This window comes from Pezoporus wallicus, unplaced genomic scaffold (genome assembly GCF_028554395.1).
Source record: "Pezoporus wallicus isolate ANWC-B61680 ecotype Strahan unplaced genomic scaffold, APGP_CSIRO_Pwel_v1 contig_12293, whole genome shotgun sequence".
Taxonomy (NCBI): domain Eukaryota; kingdom Metazoa; phylum Chordata; class Aves; order Psittaciformes; family Psittacidae; genus Pezoporus; species Pezoporus wallicus.
This window is the reverse complement of record NW_026635930.1, coordinates 138,901-165,786: the sequence shown is the minus strand read 5'-3', so window position 1 is coordinate 165,786 and position 26,886 is coordinate 138,901. Positions and strand designations below refer to the sequence as shown.

The 26,886-nt window shown below is 39.0% G+C and overlaps 1 protein-coding gene across 1 annotated transcript in view; it reads left to right on the top strand.

The window, feature by feature from the left end:
• LOC130593482 (cAMP-dependent protein kinase type II-alpha regulatory subunit-like) overlaps positions 1–26,886 on the top strand; it is a 56,925-nt gene that overhangs the window by 16,311 nt on the left and 13,728 nt on the right. The window contains exons 2-4 of the mRNA XM_057398684.1: positions 7,190–7,225; positions 22,374–22,426; positions 23,967–24,050. Coding sequence (XP_057254667.1) covers positions 7,190–7,225; positions 22,374–22,426; positions 23,967–24,050 — 173 coding nt within the window. The remainder of the gene's footprint in view (positions 1–7,189; positions 7,226–22,373; positions 22,427–23,966; positions 24,051–26,886) is intronic.

The window sequence follows — 26,886 nt, the reverse complement described above, 5'->3', positions numbered from 1 at the left end:
ATATGAAGCATTTATTCTAAGGAAACTTGCAGCTGTTTCTCCTCGATGTGGTGTTTCTGCTACTGTGTAGTCTCATACTCATCTTTGACCCTTTCTGGCTTTTTTCATTGTCAGAGAATGCCTGTGAAAGTCACTTCCAACTATGTGCAGGATCTTTACTTTTTATTATCTACTTAATGTTAGGTTTGAAAGCCTAACGTCATTGTAGCTCTTGAAGCTTTTGTGATACTACCAATGTGGTTCCTTTGTTTCCCTATCTCTGACATGCCTTCCTCTTCAAGCTTGCTCCTAAACCCCAAGCAGATTTCCCTTCTTTACTTACTGTATCTTGCTTTCCTGTACCCTCCAGTGTTTTGCCTCTTCTGATAATATTTTGAAGATTTGTCAGTTGCTTCTTAACTCTCCCAGTTCTTTGCAGCATCCTTCCTTTTCTGTGCAGTATATAATTTAGCCTTTCTAATCCTTGAAAAAAATTCCCCAGTCCTTCATTTCAGTCCCTGGTAATCTCTGTTGTACTGTCAGCATACCTTATATCTTTAATCACTGTGAAATGTGTCCTTTCAGCTGAGACAGTACCTCAGCACTGGGACTTTTGTCTAATTTCATGTCTGTAAAGCAAGTACATAGCTTTTTTGTATCTCTTTGATCTTCATGATACAGATCACTCAGAAAATCAGTACAACAGAAAAAAGTGCTGCATTTGGCCCTGAGACATGTCAGCAAGAAATAGGAGAGGGCTGTGTGGGTCATGCCATTGCAGTGCCAGATAATACGGGTGCTGCTGATAGGTATTCGTTGTCCTGTGCATAGGCTTCAGTCAGGCTGCATTAGCTCCTGAAATCTGAGAGCAGGGTTCATCACATAACAGGGTTATGGTCCTTATTTTGTGTTGAATTAATACCTGTTGAGAACCATTATCAAAATAATACCATGTACGACTGTTCAAACTCGGTCTTGGGACGAGAATATTGAGATACTGATGCATTTTTGTGAAGTGCCATTAATTTAAAACCAAACAGAGCTCTGAACGTCTTAGTCAAGAAGTGCTTTTACAACCAGATGTTCATCCAAATTTCTTTCAAAGAGTCCAGAAAAGGTTTATTTTTCTTGACTTTATCAGCTGTTTAAACTCTGTCTATTCCAGAGTGCATATTAATTTTCCTTGTCTTTCAAAAACAAATAAAAGCAAATCCAAAATAGCCCAACAGCTTTAATAACTGCTTGTTGACTCAACTTTTTCCTTCAGAGGCAGTTACTACATTCTTTCTGTCAGAGGAGCTCTGAAAACCTCTGGCAGCAAGGATGAGGCTACTTTGGGTTTATATTTTATTATCTCTTGCTACTGATGAGAGCTATTTTTCAATGCTGGGAATGAAAGGTATCTGTGCCTCTATTCTGCAGCAGAGAGGAAAACAGCATTTAATATTAATATAAATTTTGTTTCTGTTTTCCAACCTAATAGATGTAAAAGTCTCCTATGGGATACTGTGTGTGTACCCAAACAATCCTGGATCACAGTTTCTGTTTTTCTGCCCCCATCTTTATGTTCCATGTTCCCTCTGTTCATCCTCTGAAACCTCGCTTCCTCCCTACTGTTCCCTGACCTTTTGTCTTCCACCAAATATCTGGCATGCTTCAGCTGACACCATCAGGATTTCTCCTGCCTGTCTCTAACCAGGTTCTGAGTTTCCATCCTCTTCTGGGGGAAGGAATAGAAAGAGAAGAAAAAATGTGGGTACCTATAAAACACTCATCCCTTTCTGTCTGTTTTGCTTGTCTGAAGGAAATATTGACATGGAAACTGTTCGACTTCAGAACTGCCTCTGGAAATATTGCAGTAGTTCATAGTCCCACTCATGCTCCCCACCGTATCAAGCAGAGATACGGAAGGGGGGGTATGTGGAATTTGTCACTGTCCAAAATGACATCCTGAAGGAAATCACGGATACATAACTTACATTAGTAAGAGTTACAGGATACCCCTTTATTTTACTTATTTATTGAAAAACAAGTTCAGATTGACATTTAGTAAAGTATGATGGCATAGCTGATGATGAAAGCATTGTTTCTGCTATAGCATTACTTTCTAATCACTAAAAATCTTAACAAGCTGGTACTCAAATCTGAGTTTTCTCACAGTTGTGATTGTTCATATTCACGTACGTCCATTAACATGTTGGTGTGTCGAAAAACAGTTTGACAGCTGTAGTCTAGCACTTCCTTATTGTAACTTGATACAACATTCCATAAAGACAGTCGTGCCTCAGATTTATACTCCTCTCTGCTTCTGGTATTTCAGCTTTAATGGTTTATAGTGTCAACTCACATCTTGTTTGGATAATCTTAACTGACTGGTTAAATCAGAACAGTTTACATTCTGTTTCTCTTTCTGTCTCTGGTCACATTTTGTGTTGTGATTTGATGGGAGAGTACTTTGGAAATGCTGATTTGTTTTAATAAAGCTGGTATTTTATGCTTATGCTCTTGGAACTCTGAGTACTGTACTACTGAATTTGTGACCCGTTATAAACTTTTCTCCGTCTTTCATCAGGAAACCTTCAAAAACTGTTGAGTTGATTAGAGTCTGTCATGAAAGATCTGCATTACATTTTTGTGTACACAATAGCTCAAAACTGTGTCCAGTATCAGAAACAATCAGTACATGGGGACTTTTTTACCCCAGTTGTAATTAAAAGGTGCTCACAGGTCCTGGTAAAAAGCACACTGTGTGTGGAAGAAGAGAATTAAAGTTTTCAAGGTATCCAGTACAGAGGGGTAACGTCCTGTGCTCTAACGTCATGTCTGGAATGCCAGTTCTTCATTTGTCCCTGAATTTTTTTTCCTGTGACCCTGAACTGATCTTTTTGAGTTTTATTTATCCTTTCTGTAAGAATCTGGTGTTCTTAGTACGTGCATAAGCAATAGCTGGGCGATTGGTATTTGTAGCTTCCCATTCATTTCAAGCTTTAGCATCTTCTGTAACTGTACAATATGTATTTCATCTCATTTTTTACTATGGCTCTGACTTCTAACACACTTAGAAGACTTAACCTCAGGAGTAGTAGAGAAATACCTTACACAGAAGGTAGTAGTGTAACTTTTAAAAAGCTTGTTTTTTATTTTACCAGTCGCTTTTCAGTGCACCAACAAAGAAGGGATCCATGCACTGTAGGAAAAGCATTTTTTTTTTAGATCTGATTTGTCAAGTTGGACAACAATTTTACCATCAAATATTTAAACAGTAATCATCATAATATATATCTGTGGTCAGTGGTTCCAAGCATTATCACATACCAGTCTCTGCTTCTGAAATTTATATCCTTAAGTTTTCAAGTGAGAAAACCAAACGGAATAGAGCTACTGGCAAGGGGTAGTACAGCTGCATGACAGCAGTGCTGTTTCCTGTTGGATATATAAAATTGTAAATTTAGCCAGTACAGTGTCCAGTAGTGATTTATTTATGCAGAATAATTTCTGTTAAACAGAATGCCATGCCTTTACTTTGAGGAAGAAAGGGGTGTGTGTGTGTGTGTGTGTGTGTGTGTATGTATATTTGAATGAATGCCCACTCTTTTTGTTTGGTGGTTTGTTTTTGTTTTTTTTTTTTCCCCTGGTGCAGGAAAAGGAGAATGATGAGTGAGGTTAAGTGATATTGACATAAAGTTGATAATTACTTATTTAAATAAGTATCTGATTTAAACTAGAGAACTGCCTGGTTCCAGAAAATTGCAATTGTAAATAAGCAAGAATCCTACAACCAGAAACCTCTATTTTTTTTTTTTTTTTTTTTAAATCTGAAGCATTCCCTGTTAAGTGTTGCTATCTAATGCTTCATTCAGTCTGTGCCTCAGGACAGGATGGAAAATATATGTGTTCAGCAGATATTCCTGATTCTTTGTGAGTGGTGAAGGATCACTGTTCGGAGTCGGTTCTGGCAGAGCCTTGGAACACACAGCTTGAGCTGCCTTTCCACTGCAGAGTCACTTGCCTTTGGCTGCCAGGGAGGAAATTGGGTCCTTTTGGTCTTTTCTGGTACAATGATTTAATTTACCTCCGGTTTTGTTGTGTTTATCCACTTACTGGGTCTTGGCTCCCATGAACCAAGTAGAAGCAGGGACTGTACCAAAGGTATGAGGCATTTCAAACTTGGGTATTGCCGCACCTGAGGTTTTGACATAATGGAGAGTTTGCAATGCAGTCACATCACAGCAAAATCTCTTAATCTCATTGTAGTATCTTCAGTTAACATATAACTAACCTGAGACATGGCCCATTGGTGTGCAGGAAGGAAATACCAAGTGTAGGTGCAAAACCCCCAAATTGTTTCCTGTTTCAAAGCACTGATTTCTTTTTGTTGTTAAAGATACCCCATCTTCTGAGTGGAACCAGGTTGATGGGCTGGATTCACTGTATTCTTGTTACAGCATAGGCAGAGGTGTGCTTTAATGGCTGGGCTGGTCCAAGAGGTTAATATTAGTGTATCCATCACTATTGCTTTAAATTAGACTCACTTTTAGTGTTCGCTGTAGGAAATGGGCTGGGTTAACTGAACATGTTATTCCCTTCTGCCCCATCTAATTTCTTGGAATCTGTCCACAGACTAATCTAGGTGTATGTGGGTCCTTCAGGAGTTGTTCTTTTGGCAGTCCTTCTAATGACAAAACACAAGAATGCCAAAGAAGTGGCTATAATGTCTGTGCAACACTGAAAATGGTCATAAACAAAGAGAGCTTTTCACTGGTAAGCCAGAAGGAAAGAAAATGCTAATCTTGTGTAGTAGAAAATGTCAGATTTTATCTCTTTATCATAAAAATAGTTATCTTCTGACAACATATAAAAGTGCACCTGAAATTTTGTACATATTAAAACTGTCAGTGGTGTAAGAAAAGCAAATTATCATTTTAATCTTAAAAGCTTTGTGGAGGCAGAATAATAGTGCTCTCTCAACTGTCCTTAAAAGGTTATGTTGTTTTCTTTTCCTCATTTTTACCAGTGTGGAAAACTTGATGCTGTTTTGATGACGCTGAACTCTGCTATGGGAGAAAATAATCAAGATGCTAAAAGAAGCCGTAGTCTTTGGGAAGTGGATTTTTAATATGATACTCAAAGTATGGCAGAGTTTTCTGTAGTATATTCATTCTGTTCAAAGGCATTAAAACATTATTAAACATGAGTAAGAAATGAGTGTGGTAGTCAAAAGATAGAAAAGAAAGTCTGCATGTGCAAGACTGTGTGAAATCATGTATAACGGTGTTAAAGTATCCAAATCTATATATGAAACTAGTTACATATTTGAAAATATTATGACCTAGAGGAGGCGCTTTTGCTGTGAACTTATTTAATTAGTTCGAATTTAGTATTGTTCTTGTAATAAATCACTGTAGCGGGAAATGAACTAACTGGTTTTGGTCCTGTTGTTCTTCAGCACCTTAAAACTGGTGGGCATCTGCCTGTGTTTCTAGATTAGTAGTTGTGAGTTTTCCTGTTTCTTAAGGTCTTGCTTGCCGACTTTGAGTAGTTACTCAGAACTAGCTCAGTAAACTAGAGATAAGCATGAATGTACTGTGGCCAGGCAAATTAAAGGTTGGAGCAGTGTTCTGTTGCTGCTGGTGGCCACAGGCAGTCCCACTTGGAAAAGTTAAGAACAGGGCAAAATGTATGAACATCTTCAGTTTGCATGAGCTTGTTGTTTGTTTAATAAACCAGAATGGAGCTCTGTTGCAAGTGCCTGTCTCCCCTTAAGGTGATAGAAACTTCTTGCATTCGTGGTGTCCTTTAACAAGTGAATATATGCTACCCTTATTTGCAGGAAGGGCTGCTGCTGTCAGAAATTGCTTAAAGGTTTAAAACTTAAATTTCTTGAGTTCCCAGGTGTATCATTCCGTGGTTTTGAGCCTCTTCAAGCTTCATGCATAGAACACAGCAGTGTTACTTTTATAAGGATTATGCTGTGCTATAGAAGTTTAGGTCTTGATCAAGTCATAAAATACAAAATACCTTTCTTTTAACTCTTCTTGTTAAGCTGAGCATTGTCTCCTGGTTGATTGATTTGAATGAAAAGTTTATGGAGTTACCCTGATTATCCCCCCCCCTTTCTGATTTCCTTTATTATTACAAAAGCTACGAGAGGATACTTTTGACCTTATTTTCCGTTATTCTGATATTATTCTCAGTTACTCAAAATTTTCTAAGAAATTATGGTATCATTAAGATTTTGGTAGCATGTGTTTCATAAATCTGGATCTGTGATGCTTGTGCTTTGATGTGGTATAAAGGGCCACCTGATTCTTCTTCATTTAAAGAATGGAATCGGAAGATCACTGGTTGTGTCAAGAAAAACACAATTGAGGGAAGTTGAGGGAAGAGGAATGGGAAAGCATGGAGCATTCAGAAAAAAAATTCTTTGGTTGTTAGTGGTAAATGGATGCATAGTGTTTTGGCTTTTTTTCTGGGTGAAGTTTAATAGGTTGATTGGTTTTTGAGACTGGAACTTGGATACAGTGAGAGGGGGGAAAGAATACCATTTACTAAATGTTGGCTTAAGGTCGAAATAGTGAAAGTCAGGAAGTTCATTCCAAATCAGAGATAAAGTTTAAATACCTTGTATTGCTAACAGCATGAACAATGAAGCAATGGATCCTCCATCTCAGAACTTTTCAGTTTAAATGTGTGCCCTCATGGAAAATAGCCTTGGTCAAGGATAGATGACTGGAGTTAGTATGGGGGTGCTGCCTGAGCAGTTACATGGCTTGTATATAGGTGTATGGAATGGTTTAGCTAGGAAGTTCCATCACTCTGCTCTGTGTTATGTTGGTACAGCTGACTTGGAGTGCTTGAATGTTTTGTAATAAAGCTAAGTAAAGTGGGCTGGGAATTGCCGATAGGTTAAGATGGGCAACCCCTGGAGGGGTATGTGTTTTTCAGAAGTGGCTAAAAAATCCCGAAGCTGCTTACCCTGCATGTTGGCAAGTAATGGAATATCCTTCTGGAATCTCAGGTTTTAACTCTGAGTAAGTACTTACTGGTTGGCACATAAGTAGATGAAAGCTTTATATTGAAGGGTTTTGTTTTTTTCTTAGAGATTTGCATGGGATTTGTGTGATAAAAATATGATTATTCGAGGTGATAAATTTTAATTTGTGATAATAAACAGTATTTCTAATTTAGAATTTTTTTGTCTATTTTTCAGCTGCACTTATTAACCGGTACAACAGAAGAGTATCAGGTATGGTGTTTCTCTTTGTGTTTTAGTGTCGTGCTTGTGCAACTGATACTTGAGGTTGTTGGATCTGTGGCTCTTTCTTTGGTCTGTAGGCACAGATTTGTTTGTTTTCTACCTTAACCAATGTTAAACATGTTAATGAGGAACTGTTATGACCAGCAAATGCTTTTTGAAGTTTTTGGACAGCATTACATGAACAGCATGTTATGTATAGGTGAAAAGGGAGTTGTATTACTTTCACTTGAAGTGCAGTATGGATTGGTTTGCATAAATTACTTATTTAAATGTAACATTTAGCTGGTCTAGAAAGTTGTTACGGTTCTGATTTGAGCCGTGTCTTTATAGAAATTGCCAGTTCAGTGATTTCTCTCTTGCTTTCAGTTGAAGTCTACCCATATTGTAACTTGCGTGTATGATCTGACATGTTCTTTGGTCAGATTATATGCACTATGAGAGTTATGGTGGGCACTGTTGTTAATATATCTCAAATATATAAATATATATGCAATAAATGCATATTTAATTTTATGTGCCTATGGAGTTCAGTTCCTTTATTACTAATTGCTTGGGTATGATTAAGGGTATGACTCTGCATTTATGCCACTGCATATAAGTAATTGTACATATAATGAGAACTTTATAACTCTGAAAAATTGATAGTGCTGGTAGTTTTGATATGTTATTATATGGGGGATTCAGGTGAGACAAAATTGGATCTTGAATGATGGAGTTTGATTCTCTGACAGTAAATAGTGGAAGTCATAGATTGTAGAGTATCTTAATATGGAGAGTCCCAAAACATTTTAATTTCTATGCTAATTAAACTAATCCATCCTTGAACCTGCTGATGGAATAAAATCTTACAAATAAGAAGTGGATACATCTCAAACTGAAATAAAGGCCAAATTATTTTCTTTACATAGTTAAAAAGTTGAGCCTTAATTAGAGGGTGCTTGTAATCTTTTTGTGTCTTCAGTACTGAAATAGAACATGGGTGCTTTCAGAGTACTTAGCTACTCTTAGTTAAAAAAACAGGTTCCTTCATTGAAAGGGTCTAAAGGTTAATGTGAACAACTGAACAGCAAATGTAAAATTGAATTGCTAACATGCAATTAGATTAAGGATGTTCAGATGCTTAATAACATTGCTGCTCTAGGGAGAGCTAGAATAATTCAGTACAGTACATGTTAGAATTCTCATGGAGACAAACACTAACAGAATATGTATGTTCTACTACTTACTGTGTTAAATACATTAAACATATCTTGCCTATATTCTTCTTGTCCAAAACAAGAAAGGATTTTCAGTTCCACATTTATCACATCATTGACCAAAAGTGGTGATACTTCTTTCATATTCCATAAATCATAGTAGCACATTCTTACATACTACTGCTTCTTTCTCACCCTGTAGTACTGAGAACAGGGGAATTCATCCTGCTCATTTATTCTCCCCATTTCTGCACCATTTGCTACTTGTTCATCTCCTAGGTTGATGTATTCTCTGAAGGGGGGGGCGGGTAATAGTGTTGGCTGGCTTGGCATTAAGCTTTTCCAGTCTGTTCGACAGCTAAAAGGCTCTGCAGGGAATGCCATTTGCTTCTTGACCAGAAAACAGCTTTGTGTGCTGGCCCGAGACTGAGCCAGCAAAGCAGAGCTCTGTGGGTGAGAAACTCTATAAACTGTGCAGGAGGGTCATCATGGAAAAGGGGAACTTATCGAATCGTGTCCATGGAATTATTTATAGACGTGCAGAGTGGTAAAGTAGTGTTCTCATGAAGAGAAACAGTCTTTTCCATGAAATGCTAGGAGAGAAAGAGAAATTAGTGCTTGGTGTTCCCCAGAAATTCATCTGATGAATTCCACATCTACTTGTGTATAGCATGTTTGGCCATGTAACATGTTGAGGTTCCATGATGTGCAAACAAACCCCAGTGTTGGTCAGTTCTAATTTGTATAAAAAGGTGGCGGCTGACTTGATTAAAATAGTGCTCTGCAGAATCAGAAGCTCTCCCTATATAGAAACTAAAAAGAAAAACAACCAACTCAACACAATAATTTTAAAATCTAGATGCAGGATGCCATACACTGGTGCCATAGGCAATTTGAGTGCTAATTACCCAGTAGAACAGTTCTCTTGCTGCTGTTTTAAGTTAATTAGCAGCTTCTGAGCCTTCTGCTACTGTGAGTAATTCATGCTACATGTTTGCTGACTGACTCAGTCTGCCCAGGCTTGTGTTTGAATGGCCTGAAAACCATACAGATGCCTTCTTCCCAAGAGTTGGACTGTGTCGAACTTCATACGTCCTTGATTACATCTCTTGATCTTCCTCCCAAGCATAAGGGGCTCCTGACAAACTTTGTTAGACACTTCATTTCCTGCAGTGAAAGAGACTGCAGGGAATACTAGTGAGCATCTCAGCCCTTGGTTAGTGTCTACAGGGTGCAGGGAGGTGGGAGAAATCAGCGATAATTCCTTTTTTAAGTAATAATACCACAGTTATTTCAAAACTAGAGGGAACAGAGCATTGTTATTTGTCCGACTATAACAGCTGATATGTAACATTGAGGAGAATTTTGCTCCTGGCAGTATATGAGTGCAAGTTAATATTGGGTTTTGGAATGAAGAGTGCAACACCTACTATAGTTTCACTTGGGCATAGTTTCTCCTCTTTTAGTTCTAGTGTGTTGCAGAAAAGTAAAGTGTTTTTTTCTAGATTTTTGTATTGCCATTTCTAGGCACTTTGGATTGATTCCATGGAACACCCAGTCTCCAGCAGACTTCCTGACTTCTTCATGGGGTAGAAAAAAATCTGCCAAAATACTACACCTATACCATACTCGTGGGACAGAAGGTTTTAATCTGTTTCATCCAGTTATTTCATAGAATCATCTAATCATTTAGGTTGAAACAGACCTTTAAGATCGAGTCCAACCATAACCTAAACAGCTTTGTAGTTCAAGAGAACGCTTAGTCACCTGGTATAATTAGGAGGAACATCATGTCATGATGGTGGCAATTTTAATTCTCCCTGGGACAAACTGACACGAATGAAGCACATCAAAAGTTATGTCCCACAACCTTCAGGATACCAAGCCCTGTCCCAAACACAGCAGAAAAAGCCCTGGTTAGTGCTCCTTTTCCTAAAGAGCACCACAGTGCCCCAAATTGCTCACTTTACCAAGAGGACAGAATCAAAAATGAAATCAGGCATGCACATCTACCTTTTGTATGGATTATACAATTGAATTGTATAATCTAGGGAAGCAATATGTGATAGTTATTTCTCTAATATTTTATACTAGCAAAGTAACATGACTGTCAGGATCCATGGCTTTTGATTTTTCATGTTAATATAAAAAGTAATGAGGTGAACAAGACTCATTTAAGTTAGTCCCTTTGGTAGGGCAGCTTTCAGCAGAGACTCAGTGAAGTGAGAAGGATTGAAGCTGCTGTCCCTGGAATCAGGTGCTACGCCCTCTCCTAAGGTATTACTGGTCAATAAATATTTACATTTGTAGAGGATGATTTTGTTTGAATGTTACTGAATTCTTATGTATAGTGAAAGTGAACATTGATGGGGATGGTGACGTTTAACAGTGTCAGTGTCCCTAACAGATGTTGGGTTTGGAATCAGTATTTGACGTTTCTCTTCTCTGTAGCAATCTGATATGACAGTATGCTTTGGGTTTGGCTTTGTTTTGATGTTTTGGGTTATTTTTTTTGATTGTTGTGGGTTCCCCCCCCCCCCATTTCATGTAATATTTTAACACGCTGTTTTTAGAGGATGTTGGTAAGGACTTTTGTATTTGAATAACGTGTAAAAATCAGTATTCCCTGACAGTTTCTGGCTTTTTCTTTCCTCATAAGATAAACTTCCCTAAGAGATTTGTATGACTGCTAGTACTTCAAAGTCACTGGTGGGTCTTTATTTTGACAATGGGGGACTCTTTACCTTGAGCTCTTCATTCTTCTGGCTCCTACTAAAGATGAGCAGTCATCTCATAAAATAGATATGTTGTCAAAGTCCGATATCCCTCTGGGCAGATACAGCATTTTCTTCACACCCTGACAAGCTGAGATGTCAGGATATGGATAATACTACACATAGTATTTTAGTAGCGTTTTAGTAGCTTTCAGCCTTTCAAAATGGCAGCTTTAAAATAAGTAATTTTCTAATCAAGTTTTTATATTAATTATTGCCATACAGTATGTTAGTATTTCGTAAAGAATAATGTTTTGGGATCCTGATAAATTAGGACATCTAAATAGTAGCAATGAAGCAAGAGGCAACACTTGTTTTGAGAGGTTGTTTTGAGTACTCTTTTGCAGGATACTGTCTACTACTTCAGTGATAAATTACATCACTTCAAACCATCACGGGAGGAAGACTGACTGTATTTCTCTGTGCCACACTCTTTGCTTTCTAACTACCAGACTATCTGATTACCAGAGGATGACTTGAAAATCATGATCTGACTTCTTCTCTTGCAGCTGCTTAATGAATTTCTATATTGATTATTCACCATTGTACCAAATTGATGGCTTCATAACTTCTGCTGAAAGGTTTTCAGGCAGATGATAAATTGGAAAAGACTTTCGAGTGCAAAACCCCACATTTATACAAATGGCACAAACAGCTTTCTTACTGCAACAACCTGATGCTTCTCTCTTTTTTTTTTTGTTAGTCCTAATGATTGCAAAACTGGTATCATAACTAGAGTGAAAATAATTCATTTTGAAAAATGTTGATATGAGCAAAAGCCACGTGTGTGGGATGATGAGTGAAAGTGCTGATAAATTGTGTGGGTGCTCTTCTGTAGGAAAGTGCCTGAATCATTATTCATTAAAAAAAACCCTAACCTTGTTTTCTGTTTGCAATATTGGGACTTATTTAAAAATTCTTGGCATCTAATTGGCATCCAGTGAGTAATTAAAAGCTTATTTTTGGAAATTAACAGTTGTGACTTCACAATTACTTGGATTTCACAATTGTTGTGATTAATCCTGCTACATTTTTTTTAGTGACAGGAAGAGAAATACAGCACTCAAAGAGCATCCTTATTTAAAACTTAAGTCAGTGCAATACCTGGTCAGACAAAATCTGATCTAATCTACTCAATGCAAATACAAGTGAATATAAGTGCTGAAGTGGAGTAGAATTTATTAACTTTTCCTCTTCTTTAAAACTTATTCTTGCTAGATAATTGTGCTTATGGTGTTAAATAACAAAAGTTGTTCACCTGAAGTCAAATGTTTTAACTCAAATCATAGAATCCCACACTAGTTTATGTTGGAAGGGACCTTAAAGCTCATCCAGTTCCAACCCCTGCCATGGGCAGGGACGCCTTCCACTAGAGCAGGTTGCTCCAAGCCCTGTCCAACCTGGCCTTGAACACTGCCAGTGATGGGGCAGCCACAGCTTCTCTGGGCACCCTGTGCCAGCGCCTCAGCACCCTCACAGGGAAGAACTTCTGCCTAAGAGCTCATCTCAGTCTCCCCTCTGTCAGGTTAAAGCCATTCCCCTTGTCCTGTCCCTACAGGCCCTTGTCCAAGACTGATCTCCAGGTTTCCTGTAGCCCCTTTAGGCACTGGAGCTGCTCTAAGGACTCCCTTTAAGGAGCCTTTTCATCTCCAGGCTGAACCAGCCCAGCTCTCTCAGCCTGGCTCCAGAGCAGAGCTGCTCCAGCCCTCGGAGGACTAAATTAGTCCTTCCTATTAGCTGGGAGAATAAGGTATAGTTAGGCACTTTTATTAAGTGATTAATGCAGTAAGAACCAGTTGTCAAAAGTATTCAGGTGGCAAAATGTGCAGGTGATTAACTGAGTAATTCATATTAAATATCTTTAAAAAGCCTACGTAAATGCTAGTCTGTATCTTTAGATACATAAACACTTTTGAAAATGTCAGCCCTCAGGTTTTTTTTTTTTCTGGTTTGAAATTTTATTAAAAAAAAATTCTCACTTCTTGATGGGTTGGGATTGAATTTTCATTGAGGGAGGATGGAAAAGAGAATTGCCTTTTTTTTTTTTACTTCTTTTACTTTAAACTCACACTTTTTTTTAACATGTGAATTACAGCCCACATCAAAATATTCCCACATGGTTCACTGTACATAAGAAATTGAAAGCAAACACTGGAGGATGTATGGATGTATGTATGCATGCATGTCACAATACAGGCTAAAAAGGCAATTTTACGCTTGGTGAAGACATAGTGCTGTGATATTTGTATGTGGCGTGACCTCAGGAGTTGATGTGCTTTGTGTTGCGAATAAGGCAGCACTTTATCTCTTCTTTCATATAACGTTTCAGACAGAGTCATAGATGTTATGCTTTTATACTCATTAACACACTCATGGCAAGTTCTGGTTGCTGTAACCTCAGATTAAATGTGCCTTGTAGATGTCCATGTAGAACAGAAAATTTTAACTATACCCGATTGATATAAAGGGATATCTCTTGTATTTTCAGTAATTTCACTCGCTTATTGTAGCACCAGAACAGCTTGATGAGGCTGTGGGTACTCCAAGTAGTGCAGAGCTTTTAGTCAGCATGCTAAAAAACTAACTACAGGGAATATAATGAGTGTACAGCAGTCTCAATTAGGAATTGCTGTGAGCACTTTTATAGTGCTCCCATATAAAGGGAGGCTTAAATCAAGGCTTGGCTTTAGAAGATGGCTTGTGCATGGGTGTATGGCTGCCTTGAAGCACTTACCTGATTCGGATTAGCATGTCTGAATGTATGTTTTTCCTATGTCCCCAAATTTTGGGATGGAAAGGAGAGAGAATCTTATCAAACTTGCTAATCCTCTATAACAGAAGAACAGAGAACTAAGTGGTTATAATAAAGCACGTATGTTCTAACTGATGAAGTTCTGCCTAATATTAGTCTCTTGCTGTAGGATACTTCAATGGTGTGTTCCTGTAAATGAATTCCATTTGTTCAGTGAGCCACTGAAGTCGAGAGCTGGCTCATCCTGAAGATGAGTTGCACCAAGGCAAATAGTTTTCCCTTCCCCATTGCTAGCAATTGCCAGGGTATCCAAGTTGCTCAGTAGCTGCATGGAAATGGGGTGGCTGCTTTACCTGCAGACCAGGGACCTGGGAGCTTACACATCACTGCTCTGGGAGCAGTCCTTGGTGTCAAAGTCAGCCTTGTTTTATCTCATTCCCTGTCACTACAGGTAAATAGGCATTACTGGTTCCGTTAGGGGTAATGTGATTTTTAATCTATTTGGACACTCTCAGGCACTCTTTCATAATGATACCTGATTTGCTGAACCATTAATTTTGTAAATGTCTTCTAACACTTCGACATCCTTCAGTTCTCTGTCACGACTGATGCCGGAGAGATGTGGGTAATTTTCATTGCTAGATGTCTCTTCTAACACACAAGTGCTTCGGTGCACTTCTCGCAAGATGCTGGTGGTTCTTCATAATATTGTATGTGCCTAATTTACAGGTTTAACAATTCATATAACAGGATTGCAAGTACAAAAAGCAAAATATGCCTTGGTCTGGAAAATGAAAGAATTTTGTATTTCGAGACTGGAAAAGCACTTCTGTTTTAATCCTCAGCTAGATTCTTTTCTGTTTACTGTTTGCAACTGAAAGCCTGTAGGATACATGTCTGTCTTTCTTAGAAGTTGTATATTTGAGCCATTTCTTGGAACTTGCAATGGTTTGATGTAAGCTGAATGCAAAATGAACTGTCTCCATGCTGCTTTTAACTGGGAGAAACTATCACTGTGTTTATAAGGCACATAAATATTTTGCTGTTTAATTTCCAGCTTTATCTGCTTTGCTTTGGTAGCCATTTAGAAATATGGTAAGATTTATGTGATGGGTTAAACCAGAAGTTCATTACATTAGAAAGCTTCTACAATGCTGAATCCGGGTGCTCTGAAATAGTAGTAGCATCATGTTTTCCAAGAGACCTTTTTTATGGCTGACTATCTCATCGGTAAGGCTCTCTTAGAAGGCTTGAACAAGGTCAGCAGCATGTTTATCCATTTCAGTCTTCTGATTTCTTAACCTGCAAGGATAAAGCTTGCTTCACTTGAATTTCTCAATGAAATATGATTTCTAACTCTAAAATATCCTGCTGCCATTTAAAGATTCTTGTTTACATGTAGTAAAGGGAGCTGGAAAAAGAAGTAGCAAATTATAAATTACAGTTTAAGATTGAAGGGGCAATATTTTGGGTTAGGTTGTTACTATGTCCAAGCTGTGAACTCTTGCTCTGCTACCTGGAAGGCTTTCTTAGTTTTAATTAGGCCTCTACCATGATGGAAAGCTTTTTGTTGTTTTTCATGCAGATTCACCTCTTACTGCAAGGTCCAGAGCACACTGGTGTGTCTGAAGGGATACTGGGCTCTGGTGTTACAGAGACTAGAAGCCTGCATAGAGACAAATAAGCCAAAGTGCAGGAGCCCTCATTGTGGCTCCCGTTAGCAGCTGGTTTCTGTGAAATTACGTTAACTTGTCCCTTGGCTTCTTCAGACTACTTGCAGAATGCTGGGTTTTATCTACAGAGTGCTTTCACAGTAAGTCCTCTGTAAGCTGTAAGATTGCAAATGATCAGAAATTCCATAAGTCTAGGAATTATGGAAAATTACTGGAGTGTCTTCACAAACGTGTATTTAGATGATCTAGAAGCATTTTATTCAGTTACTTTTGCCACAGGTGTATTCTGTGGATAAAGTTAGCCTCATAGGACCATAGAATAGTTAGGGTTGGAAAGGACCTTAAAATGACTTCAGAATATTATTCTCCAGCCTTGGCTCCTGTGAGGTTGAAGGGTATGACCCTTTAACCGCTCCTGAGCATGTAAAGGGGAAGGATAAGCTAAAGCACTTTGCGTAATTCATATGTAAATGCATTAAGTAAAAGCTGTGGCTCTATGTAATTAAACAGGTGACTGCGTAAAGCAAACAATGACAAACAGCTGTTGTTTTAATTAAAGAAAGAAAAAGATAAATGTCATGTTCATCTGATTATACCAAAGAGGCAGGAGAAGGGCCTAAGACTGGCACAAGTGGTTTGTGTTTTGTTTTCATTACTACTGAGTTAGGAGGAGGATTTAAATAAACGTACTCAGACTGAGGATTGTCTTTTGAATGTTCAGTAGGATACACCCCTCCCTCCCCCCCCCGCCGCAGTTTGCATCTTGCTTTGAGAGGAAATGTCTTTCCATGGTGAATCCCAGGAGCAGGTTCACAAATGTGCCAAGGAGCCTTTGGTCTATTACTTGCCCAGTGCTGCCTGCCTCTGCCTCTGTGTTGGGGCAGCTGTGGCAAAGTGAGGCCCATCAGTTAACTTGGGGTGGTTTCCACGCTAGATACTGTATGTTGCAGGAGTTAAGCAAAGCAAAACACAAAACCAAAACCTGAACAAAGCCTAGAAAGCAGGAATGCATTGTCTCATAAGTCAAAGGTGCTTTGTGTTTCACTATCTAGTTGAAGCAATATTGTCTGCATGTAATGTTTCATTATATGTACATAAAGATATAAATCTAAAAGAGAGACTGTGGTTATTTACTTCCCATTTACTGTTGTAGGTCTTTCATTATGAAAGTTCTTGTTTGCCCCAGGGAACTGTAATTTTAAATTCTTTGCCAAATCTTCCCATGGTGTGGGGGAATTAATTTGTAGCTTTATCATTTTAATGGCTGTTGTGCTCTAATGCATCATCAAAATGGCTTTACTCCGTATCTGACGATGAAGCCTTTTAAATAAATACTTAAAAGCGGATTTTAATTGATACAAATTTAGTAAAAATATCTGAAAATGTATTCAGAATATACAAACCTAATGTACATGCAGAAATAGCTGTCAGCCAGTTGTCATCATTTTAAAGGGCTTATTATATTGTCTATACATATCCATCTTGGGAGAAGAGACATCTGTGCATGTGGAGTTTGATTTCCTGCAAAGAATGAAAAGCACATTATCACAAAAGGTGACATTTATAATGGATTATGCAGCCTGTTATGAACTCAAGACTGAAATGTAGCACGAAGCAGGAGTGTGTGACGCTGGCATTACAGTTTTGTCACAGGCCATTATCACTGGCACTGTTGCATTTCTGTCTGTGTGGAAAGAAAACAAGCTGGAGAGGTTTGATTTAAATAACAGTACTGAGAAGTACATAGTCATACTGAGGGAGTGGTTATCAGAGGTTTCTAAAGGTAAGGACAAGCAAGTGCTTTAATACACTCTCCAGTTCTCTTAATGTCTCTCCAGAATTATGCCTTGGGGTAGCTGTGAACTGGAGTGGGTCCTTTCCAGCTCTGTCTGTGGCCCGTTTTATTGCTCTTTTCAAGTAGTGGGCCTTGAGAAATACCAGTAGCATCCCCATCAGAGATGGCTATTTACAAGTCAAATTAGGGGTATAAGCAAAGCTTTGGATGAGGCTAGTGGACATTTTCACTTTTTGCTGTGTCTGTTCAGTAGCACAGAGAGGCAGTGCTGGCCTTTCACAGAGCTGGGTGAGACAGTGCAGGATTTAAGGGCCTTACAGGCTTATCAGTGTCTCATAGGCTTCTCTGCCTGACAAAACAGTCTGTGCAGCTTTCCAACCTGAGCAGGATTTGGGACCACGCATGGAGCTGAGCCTGAACCTGTAATCCTGGCTGGACTGAGCTGGTTTGGCACAGCCTTGCTGAGTGACTTTATCTTTGGAGTTAATCTGTAACGCAGAATAGCTCTGGCTGTGAATAAAACAAAGTTGATTTTATTTCAATTTCCATTGAACTGATGAAATTTGAAGCTGTTTCCAGAACTTAACATCCATTCTTTTCCTTTGCCACCTAAAATAATTCTTTCTAAATATTTCTCAACTGCAATATTGTACCCTTGATTTGATGTACATGGCCATGCAAATGGTTGTATGTTTGAATGTTCTGCGTTGGTATTTGACAAAGACTTGAGGGGGTGTTGTTTGCTCAAGTCACAGTCATTGTACATCATGTTTCAGTTATGCCTCTTAGTTCTCTAAGAATGAAGTTGGGAGGTGGCACTGCTGCGGGTACTCCTGCATTCCTGCATCAGGGGATTTTCATGTGGTATCTCAAGTAAAAGAGGAAGACCAGTCTTTTAAGACCTGAGATCCAAGTTTTGGGCTGGTGCAATGACATTTTAAACTAAATATTTACACTTGATTTCAGTCAGTTCCCATTAGGGAATTGAAAGATGAAACACCCTGACTTTATTGCAGATGGCTTAGCTGGCTTTCAGGTTTCAGTGTTGCTTTTCATTCAGTTATCTCTGTTCAGGTAGTGCAAATGGTTGCAGGTTCTGTTTCCCACTTGCTGGATCGAGGTATAAATCTGTCAACTGCTCTGACTTGGTGAGATCTTTAACTCAGGAAACGAAGTGAAATTTCTAAACAAAAAAGTTCTGAGCTATCCAGCAACAGAAGTGAGACAACTTGAAGTTGTTTCCCAAGTGCAGAAAATCATGTTGAGCTGTGCCAGCAAAGACCTATGTATACATGCTGTTTAAGCTTCTAAAGTTTCTCTTGACTGCATCATTTTGGAAGGGTCTGCTTTAGCAACTCAGCTGTCAAAGAGGGAATGACAAGCCACTGGAAGTGGTCACCTTTCCAGCTGGCATAGTGCTTCCAGAAGAGGCTTTGCGTCTGTCCTTTGGGAGGCAGACTTAAAAATGTTTGAAGCTTTGTCAAACTCTAATGTGAAGAACATCAACTGAAACATGGTGCGAGATTACTGATCCAGGTCAACAACTGCAAAAATTGCTCTGCATGTATAAGGACATCAGAACAAGGGGGAACAACTTTAACCTGCCGGAGGGGAGATTGAGATGAGCTCTCTTAGTCAGACGCTCTTCCCTGTGAGGGTGCTGAGGCGCTGGCACAGGGTGCCCAGAGAAGCTGTGGCTGCCCCATCCCTGGCAGTGTTCAAGGCCAGGTTGGACACAGGGGCTTGGAGCAACCTGCTCTAGTGGAAGGTGTCCCTGCCTGTGGCAGGAGGTTGGAACAGGATGAGCTTTAAGGTCCCTTCTGACACAAACCAGTCTGGGATTCTATGATGCTCTGGGTGGATTTTCATTAATGGGTCTCATGAAATCAGGTGGGGAGTTGGAAGTGAAGCATCCTCATAAGTAAGGACAAGTGACCAGGATTTCACTCAGGAGCACAAAAAGTGCTATCCAGAATTGCAAAGAGGTAATGACAGAGCATGTCATTGTTACTTCCATTAACAACAGAAATATTAACAATGCATTCACCTTACCTAAAACATAATTTTTTCATTTCCTCCTCTTGTTTGTGTCTGAAGGTTTTCAGGCCGTAGCCTTTTGGCTGCTATTTTGAAGAAGAGTAGCAGTGGTGTTTAGACTCTCTGTTTCTCACAAAGGCTGTATTTGCTTATGGGAGCTAAATGCTGATTCACATGGAGTGCAAGGACTTTGATTTTGACAAAACCTGTATTTTGCAGAACAGTATTATTTTTGGGAGCAGTTAAAACTTGCATAAACAAAGGTGGTCTTTGTACTGGCAAAGTTTTCTTGCTACTTCTCCTCTCTCCCCACCCTTCCCCCCCCCATCCCATTCACTGCTTAAGTTATTGCTGCAGCTAGAAAGATCTTTGTTGCTTTCAGATTCTGTCACCTGCATAACAAAACAGCGATTGAGTTGTATCATTTCTGAGCCTTCAGAAATGTTAACAGATGTGCCTGTTCTTGAAAGCCAAAGAAGATGCCGTATGAAGAGAAAAACTAAACTAGCTGTTTAGTTTTAGAAGCTAAGAAAGACTAAATGTAGATGGTAGGATAAAAGCAGGAATGTCTTTTTATCTTAAAGTTTCTTAAAACTGAAAACTGGTTTTTGTGTTCCAAAGCTACTTGAACTATGTGGGTTGATTTGGCAGGAAGCTTGGTCTGCATGATATATGCTGATATAGCTGTAGTTAATGGGAGTACGTAATCGGGGTGTGTGTCACGCTTGTACATAACTTTCACTGATGCATTTGTGCTTGGCCTTTGCTCAAGGGCAGAGATGTGCTGAAAATCTCACATAATAAAGGTGTGATTTCAGAAGTCACTTCAAATGATACCAAGATATTTGTGAGCTTTAGGTTGCACATTAAGAAAAACTACTTGCACAGGAGGATGGTGGAGCAGTGGAGCAGGTTAGTCAGAGATATACAATCTTCTCCCAGGGAGGTTTCCCGGTCAGCATCCATCTAGCATTGCAAGTAGCTCTCCTTGAAAGGGTAGGTTGGACTGTATGACCTTCAGAGAGAGATCCCTTCTGCTTCAATGAGTCTAAAAAGATGCTGCCGAACATACTTCTGCGGGATAATATTGTGAGAATAAGCTTGCCTTGGAGTTCCTGTTCTACTGGGACACTGAAATAGTTAGTAAATGTGAATTCAGTCATGTATAAAATAAGTATGTTTTCACTGTGTCAAGGTGAAAGAGCAAATGGTTTTCCCTTGGGACTGGCTGTACTATAACCCACAAATGACTAACCTTCAGGAGTCCTGAGATTAACTTCCGTGGATTTCTGACAGGGCTTGGCAGAGTGCAGGGTAGTTATGGAGGTTCTTTTCAGTCAGAGAAGCAGCACAGCTTGAGCACAGATAATGTGAAACGTTTTGAAGGAGAGACTTTAGATTAGATTTTAGGCAGAAGCTGTTCCCTCTGAAAGGTGCAGAGTCACTGGCACAGGGTGCCCAGAGAAGCTGTGGCTGCCCCATCCCTGGCAGTGTTCAAGGCCAGGTTGGACACAGGGGCTTGGAGCAAGCTGCTCTAGTGGAAGGTGTCCCTGCCTGTGGCAGGGGTTGGAACAGGATGAGCTTTAAGGTCCCTTCCAACCCAAACCATTCTGTGATTCTATGAAAATCAAGATTACTAGGAAGGACATGTACCTTTTGAGGAGGGAGGCAAGTCTTTCCTAGGAAATTATGCTGGACTTGTGCATTTCCATAGTGCTTTTGAAAGTATGATGACAAGGTCAATAGTCCTGTGTGCCTTTTCAAATAATTTGCAAATTGCTGAATGCTTGACCCTTGAGATTTAGTTCTTTTTTTTTAATCTGCCTCTTTTTCTCTCTCTATATGTATATACTTTTGAAGTCCATGCAGCAGTTAGATGTCATTGTAGTGAACTCCTGGGCCTTCTGCCAAGCATTCAGTATTGTCAGGATGGTGGATAAAGTACAAAGAAAAATGCTTCTTTGTTTGCTTGTAAAACCTTACAAGTAACATGTAGCCTTAGAAGTAAGATGCCACTTACTAAAGTAACATGAAAACCAGGCTGACCCTCACCTTATGCAGGTAGTTAGAATGTAGAGTTTACTTTGACATGGAAGATCTGCAAATGTCCCTGAATTAATAAGAAAGTCTGAGCTAGACTTTTTGCTAGACTTTGGCACAGAGGTGTCTGTTTAGCATTGTAGAACAGTATAACAGTGTAACTGTTAAGTGAAGATCAGCCTTTTCTGAAGCACTAAATTGAACAAAAATGGCCTGAAATTTCAGCAGCTCACCATTATCATTGCATTGATCCTGTAGTTATATTGGCATGTTTGGCAGAGCCTTGTTCCTGTGCACTCCAGAATATGGTTTCCACAAACGTTCCTGTCCTTTTAAAAAAGAACAATAAGAATTGTGTGTTTTTAAAAGTTTTTTCTACCCTAACTTGACATTCATTTGATGCAAATGTGGTAAGATACAGGAGGTAGTTGGAAGGGAACTAAACATTATGTTTTGGCATAGGATATTCTATGGGCAAACTGATTGACCATTTCCCAGGTTAAATTGTGTGCAAATGTGATTTCACTGTATTGAAAAATACCCCAAAATACGGACAGTCATTTGCAAATCTGACTTGAGGTGGAGGAATGCCACATGCCTTCTTGTACTATTTCCTTTTTGTGTTTTTTGCTATATACATTGCACTGCAAGAGCAGAGCAGTGAAGCTGTGGTGTTCTTCCCCTGCGTTTTACAGATGTTTGTAAATAACTTTGAATGGAGACTGTTGTGCTTTAATAAAAATTGAAAATCACCAGAAGTGAGTTTGTTCTCCCTGTAGAAAAATAAAATGTAGAAGAAAGGAATTCAGATTGTTTGTTCTCATGTAATTGCTTCTTTTTATTAATTCACTTTCTCTTTTTCTTCCAAGTTTGTGCTGAAGCTTTCAATCCAGATGAAGAGGAAGAAGACACAGAACAAAAGGTAAGAATGAATTGCATCGTGCATGCTTCTCCCTGCAGTTTGACAGCAGATGTCTGTACATCACCCTTTCACTACGACTTGTGCGTGGCATGCTGACACTGACAATGTGACATTGCTCTGAAATTTAGGGCCACTTTGGCTCATGCACATATTTACTCACTGTAGCTTTAATATAGTTTCACTTCAGAGGACTCAAGAGCTGTGCTTAAGCCTACCTTTAAAATGTTGGATATTTTCCTTTCTTAATTGTCTTAAAGGCTCATTGAGGCAATTCCTAGAGCATCGATCGATGCTGTTGTAAAGAATTAATTAAGCTTGACCACAGCTGTTTCTTCATGGGTGCTTAAAATTCCTCCTATGCTTATTATTGCCCTGTCAGAGCAGTTCTGCCTGGGAAGGAGAAATGCTTCACTGAAATATTTTGAAGTTGTCTCCAGCTGTTCTTTTGTTGGTTTTAAAAGCTGGGAATTTCTAGGAATTGCAAGTCCACATATTGGAATTGTATTTCTTTATGTGAGTAAATTCTGTAGCCTAGCTGGTGAGAGTTCGCGTTTTCCTCTCTGGACTTCTGGTGTTCCTTTTCCAGATTCCATTTCAAGGATGCTTACGCTTCTGCAATGAAAATCTAAGTCTAATTTAATTTCTCTTAAAAAGAAGGTATTTAATACATAAGATGCTATAAAAATAAAAAGAGAAGATTATGAGTGTGTCTGATCATCCAAATGTTTTTAAACTTGGGTGCATTTATTCCATCAAAAGTCTTCATTTTCCAGACTGCTGATTTTCTTTTAAAACAAGGATCTGAGCTCTACTTAACTTTCAATTAATTTTTAGATAACCCTACTGATGTAACTTGTTCTGGAATCCTTGTTATTCCAGAAATATAGTTGATGCAATGAATGTGAGGTAATAAATATTTTTATCTATATGATTTCATAATTAGCTGCCAATAAAACACATCTAAACATTCTTGCAGCATAATGAGTGTTGGTTCCTTTAACCTGATGAGATGTTTATAATTGGAAAGAAGTAGGAAAAAAAAAATCTCTCAAACAGCAAAGCTTTTATTAAAGTCATTTTGTTGGGGAAACAACTCTAGGTGCTTCTTAAGTAACTTCTGTTATTAGATGGGCTGAGATGTATACGTATCATAAATCATGCAAACTATCTGCATGGTAACAATAAACATATTGGGATTAAAATAGCCAGAGTTTAGGAAGAAAGTTGTTTCCTTTTCCTCTGTTCCAAATGCTCACACCTTGACTGTATCTGTGGGTGGCTTAGAAGGGAAAGGGAAGGAAAAGGCATCCTTCTTTCTTGTCTGTCTTGACTGTTATCTTCCATGTGTTAGTTGTCAGAATAATACATACATACATATTTACATGTATAAAATGCATAAATGCTGTTTATGCAAACAACACAGGAGCTGTATACTTTTATACTGTTGAATTATGTTCTGCATTTTCCCTCTGAAGTGCAGGTTCAGTCAGTAATCATATTTCTTGGTTGTCATGACATTTGTTTTACTTTTCTTTTAAAGATAGTTCATCCAAAAACTGATGAACAGCGATGCCGACTGCAGGAAGCATGTAAAGATATCCTTCTCTTCAAAAACCTCGATCAGGTAATTCTATTCTTAACTGGAGTCGATGGTTTGTAGATACAGGTAATAGCATGACCTAACAGTCCAGACACTTGTTTGCACTGTGATAGTTCATGAATTATTAACTATAGGCAGGCTGGGCTGGGGCATATGTTTGGAGATGAGCAACCAGTGAACAATCTAAACACGATCAGGGGGCTGGAACACCTCCTGTATGAAGATAGGCTGAGAAAGCTGGGGCTTTCAGCCTGGAGAAGAGAAGGCTGCGTGGAGACCTCATAGCAGCCTTCCAGTATCTGAAGGGGCCCTGTAGGGATGCTGAGGAGGGACTCTTCATTAGGGACTGTAGTGATAGGATAAGGAGTAACAGGTTAAAACTTAAACGGGGGAAGTTTAGATTGGATATAAGGAAGAAATTCTTTACTGTGAGGGTGGTGAGGCACTGGAATGGGTTGCCCTGGGAAGTTGTGAATGCTCCATCCCTGGCAGTGTTCAAGGCCAGGTTGGACAGAGCCTTGGGTGAGATGGTTTAGTGTGAGGTGTCCCTGCCCATGGCAGGGGGGTTGGAACCTGATGATCTTAAGGTCCTTTCCAACCCTAACTATTCTATGATTCTATGTCAAGTTGTCAGTTACCATCATTTTCAGATTCCTCTTGCGAATTCCATTTTGTTTTTCTTCCTGTTAGAGAAAAGGTTTTTGGGTTTGTTCTGGTTTTGATTCTTTTGCTTATCTTTCAATGAGATGTTATCTTTTCTTGGGTACCATTGCACCTGATTTCATTTTTCCTAGGAAATAGCTCATAATTTTATGGGTGATTTAAAAAGGAAATCACACAGTTGTGATATTGAATGTTACATATTTGCATGATTTCAGATTGTTGCACCATTTCCTGAAATGCCAATATGTCTGTAAACTTTCTGTAAATGAATGTAAATTAATGTTTTTAGGTTGCTCCTATTCTTACTGATTTTTATTGCTGAAGTTGGTTATTAATTACTCATTGCCTCAGCACTGCGTTTTAATGATGGTTGTTGCTTGCACTTTGAAATTTTAATTGGTAAGAATCTTTTAATGAGGACCGTAGGTCAGGAACAGACGTTTGGAGATCTCTAATCCAGCCTCAGAGAGGCTGTAAGATAAATGCATCTCACCTCGGGTCTGGTGTTTCCATGAAAACAGAACTGTCGGGTTTCCAAGAAAACTACTGCAGGTTGGGGAAAATAAAAGCTCTAAGAGCAGTGCTGGGTCCTGGAGATTCCTGGGTTTGAATCATTAGCTTTGCCTCTGTGTAATGCAAAAGAGCGGATGCATTAGCTTACGGCTTGAAAAGTGCTGCTCAGTTTTCCTTGAAAACCAGGAAGTTCTCCAGTTCTTGGTTGCTGTACAGACCCCAAGAGCTCAAATAATTTCAGACTGTCACAGCGTTTTTACCCTGAGATTTGGAGTATCTCCAATGATAAACTTGATTTATGTGTCAATATACAGTGCTAGGGGAGTAGGTGACTTCTCTCCTGCTATGATGTATCATGCTCTGTATGATATATCATGCGTAGGCTCCACAATGTCTTATCTGTAGAATCCTAGTTACAACTGAATTTTGTACTGGGTGAGAGCAGTGACTGTTGCCCCAGATTTAAACCAGGAGGGTATTTTTACACTTCAGAAATCTGATGAAGCTTGTCCTTTTGATGACAGAAGAGCCCAATGTTTTATTTACTTAAAATGAGTCTTTTCCTGTTTATCCTCCAAATAAAACATTATTGAGTTACAGTGTTTTTAAAAAGCTTTTTAGAATCTGCATTGCTTGTTTCCTGACAACTGTTAAAATGCATGCTGTGAAATAGGTGGTTAAAATAAATGGCTTTCATGCAATAATTGTTTAGCTTAAATATCAGGAGAGTTTTTAAAGCCAAGAAACCAGGATTCTAGTGAAGATATTTTCAATATAGTGGTGCCTGCTGAGGCTGAAATGATTATTCTGAATTTAGAGTGTAGTAAATACTTCAAGTATACCTAGCAGCATAAAGACTAGTTTTAATGTTCATGCAGTATGTTTTTGGAAACTCAGCTGTGATATTCATCTTCAACTTTGAAATGCAATGAAAGTCTATTGTTAATGGACTTTGGAATAATGAAGATGGTAAAGCAGGTCAGCATTGAGGCAAGGTACTTACATGGCATTGTTTCTCTTGGCTTTCCCTGCCTGTGTTGCCTACAAAACACGTTTAATCATGGCTCATCAGAGAAACCCAGCCTGAGTCTGGTGCAGACCAACACTATCCCATTTTCTGTATGTGCTCCCCATCTGCACCTGTCTGATCTCGTCTTGTGCTGGGATTGCAGGTTCCCTAATATGCAGACTATGCAGGGACATAACTCTGTACAGAGTCTTGTTCACTACAGTCCTGATCATGATGGAGGCTCTTCAGTGATGACAGTACATATAAGTGACTCATAAATCATGGTGCAGTTTCTAGTCATACATATAATGAAATATATGTACTGTAGACATAAATCAGCATGTTTCCATTGCAGAGAAGCTGTGTCAGATTATACCAAAAGAGCTTTCTGTACGTGTGCGCTTTGGCACTGAAATGGTATGCGTAGGTTAAGCCATTTGGACCTGAATTTGAGATAATGGTTCTTCTGTAACGGAAGTATCAATGTTTGCATTATTGAACTTACATTAATCAGCTGGAAACACATGAGGTGTTAGTGGCAATCAACATTAATATCAATATTACTTGTATTACCCTACCGTAAACACAGTGCGATGTGTGTTGCACTTCACTATCCAGATCAAGTCACATGAACTCGCCCGTGTCGAGCAATAATGCTAAGGTCCATTTCCTGAA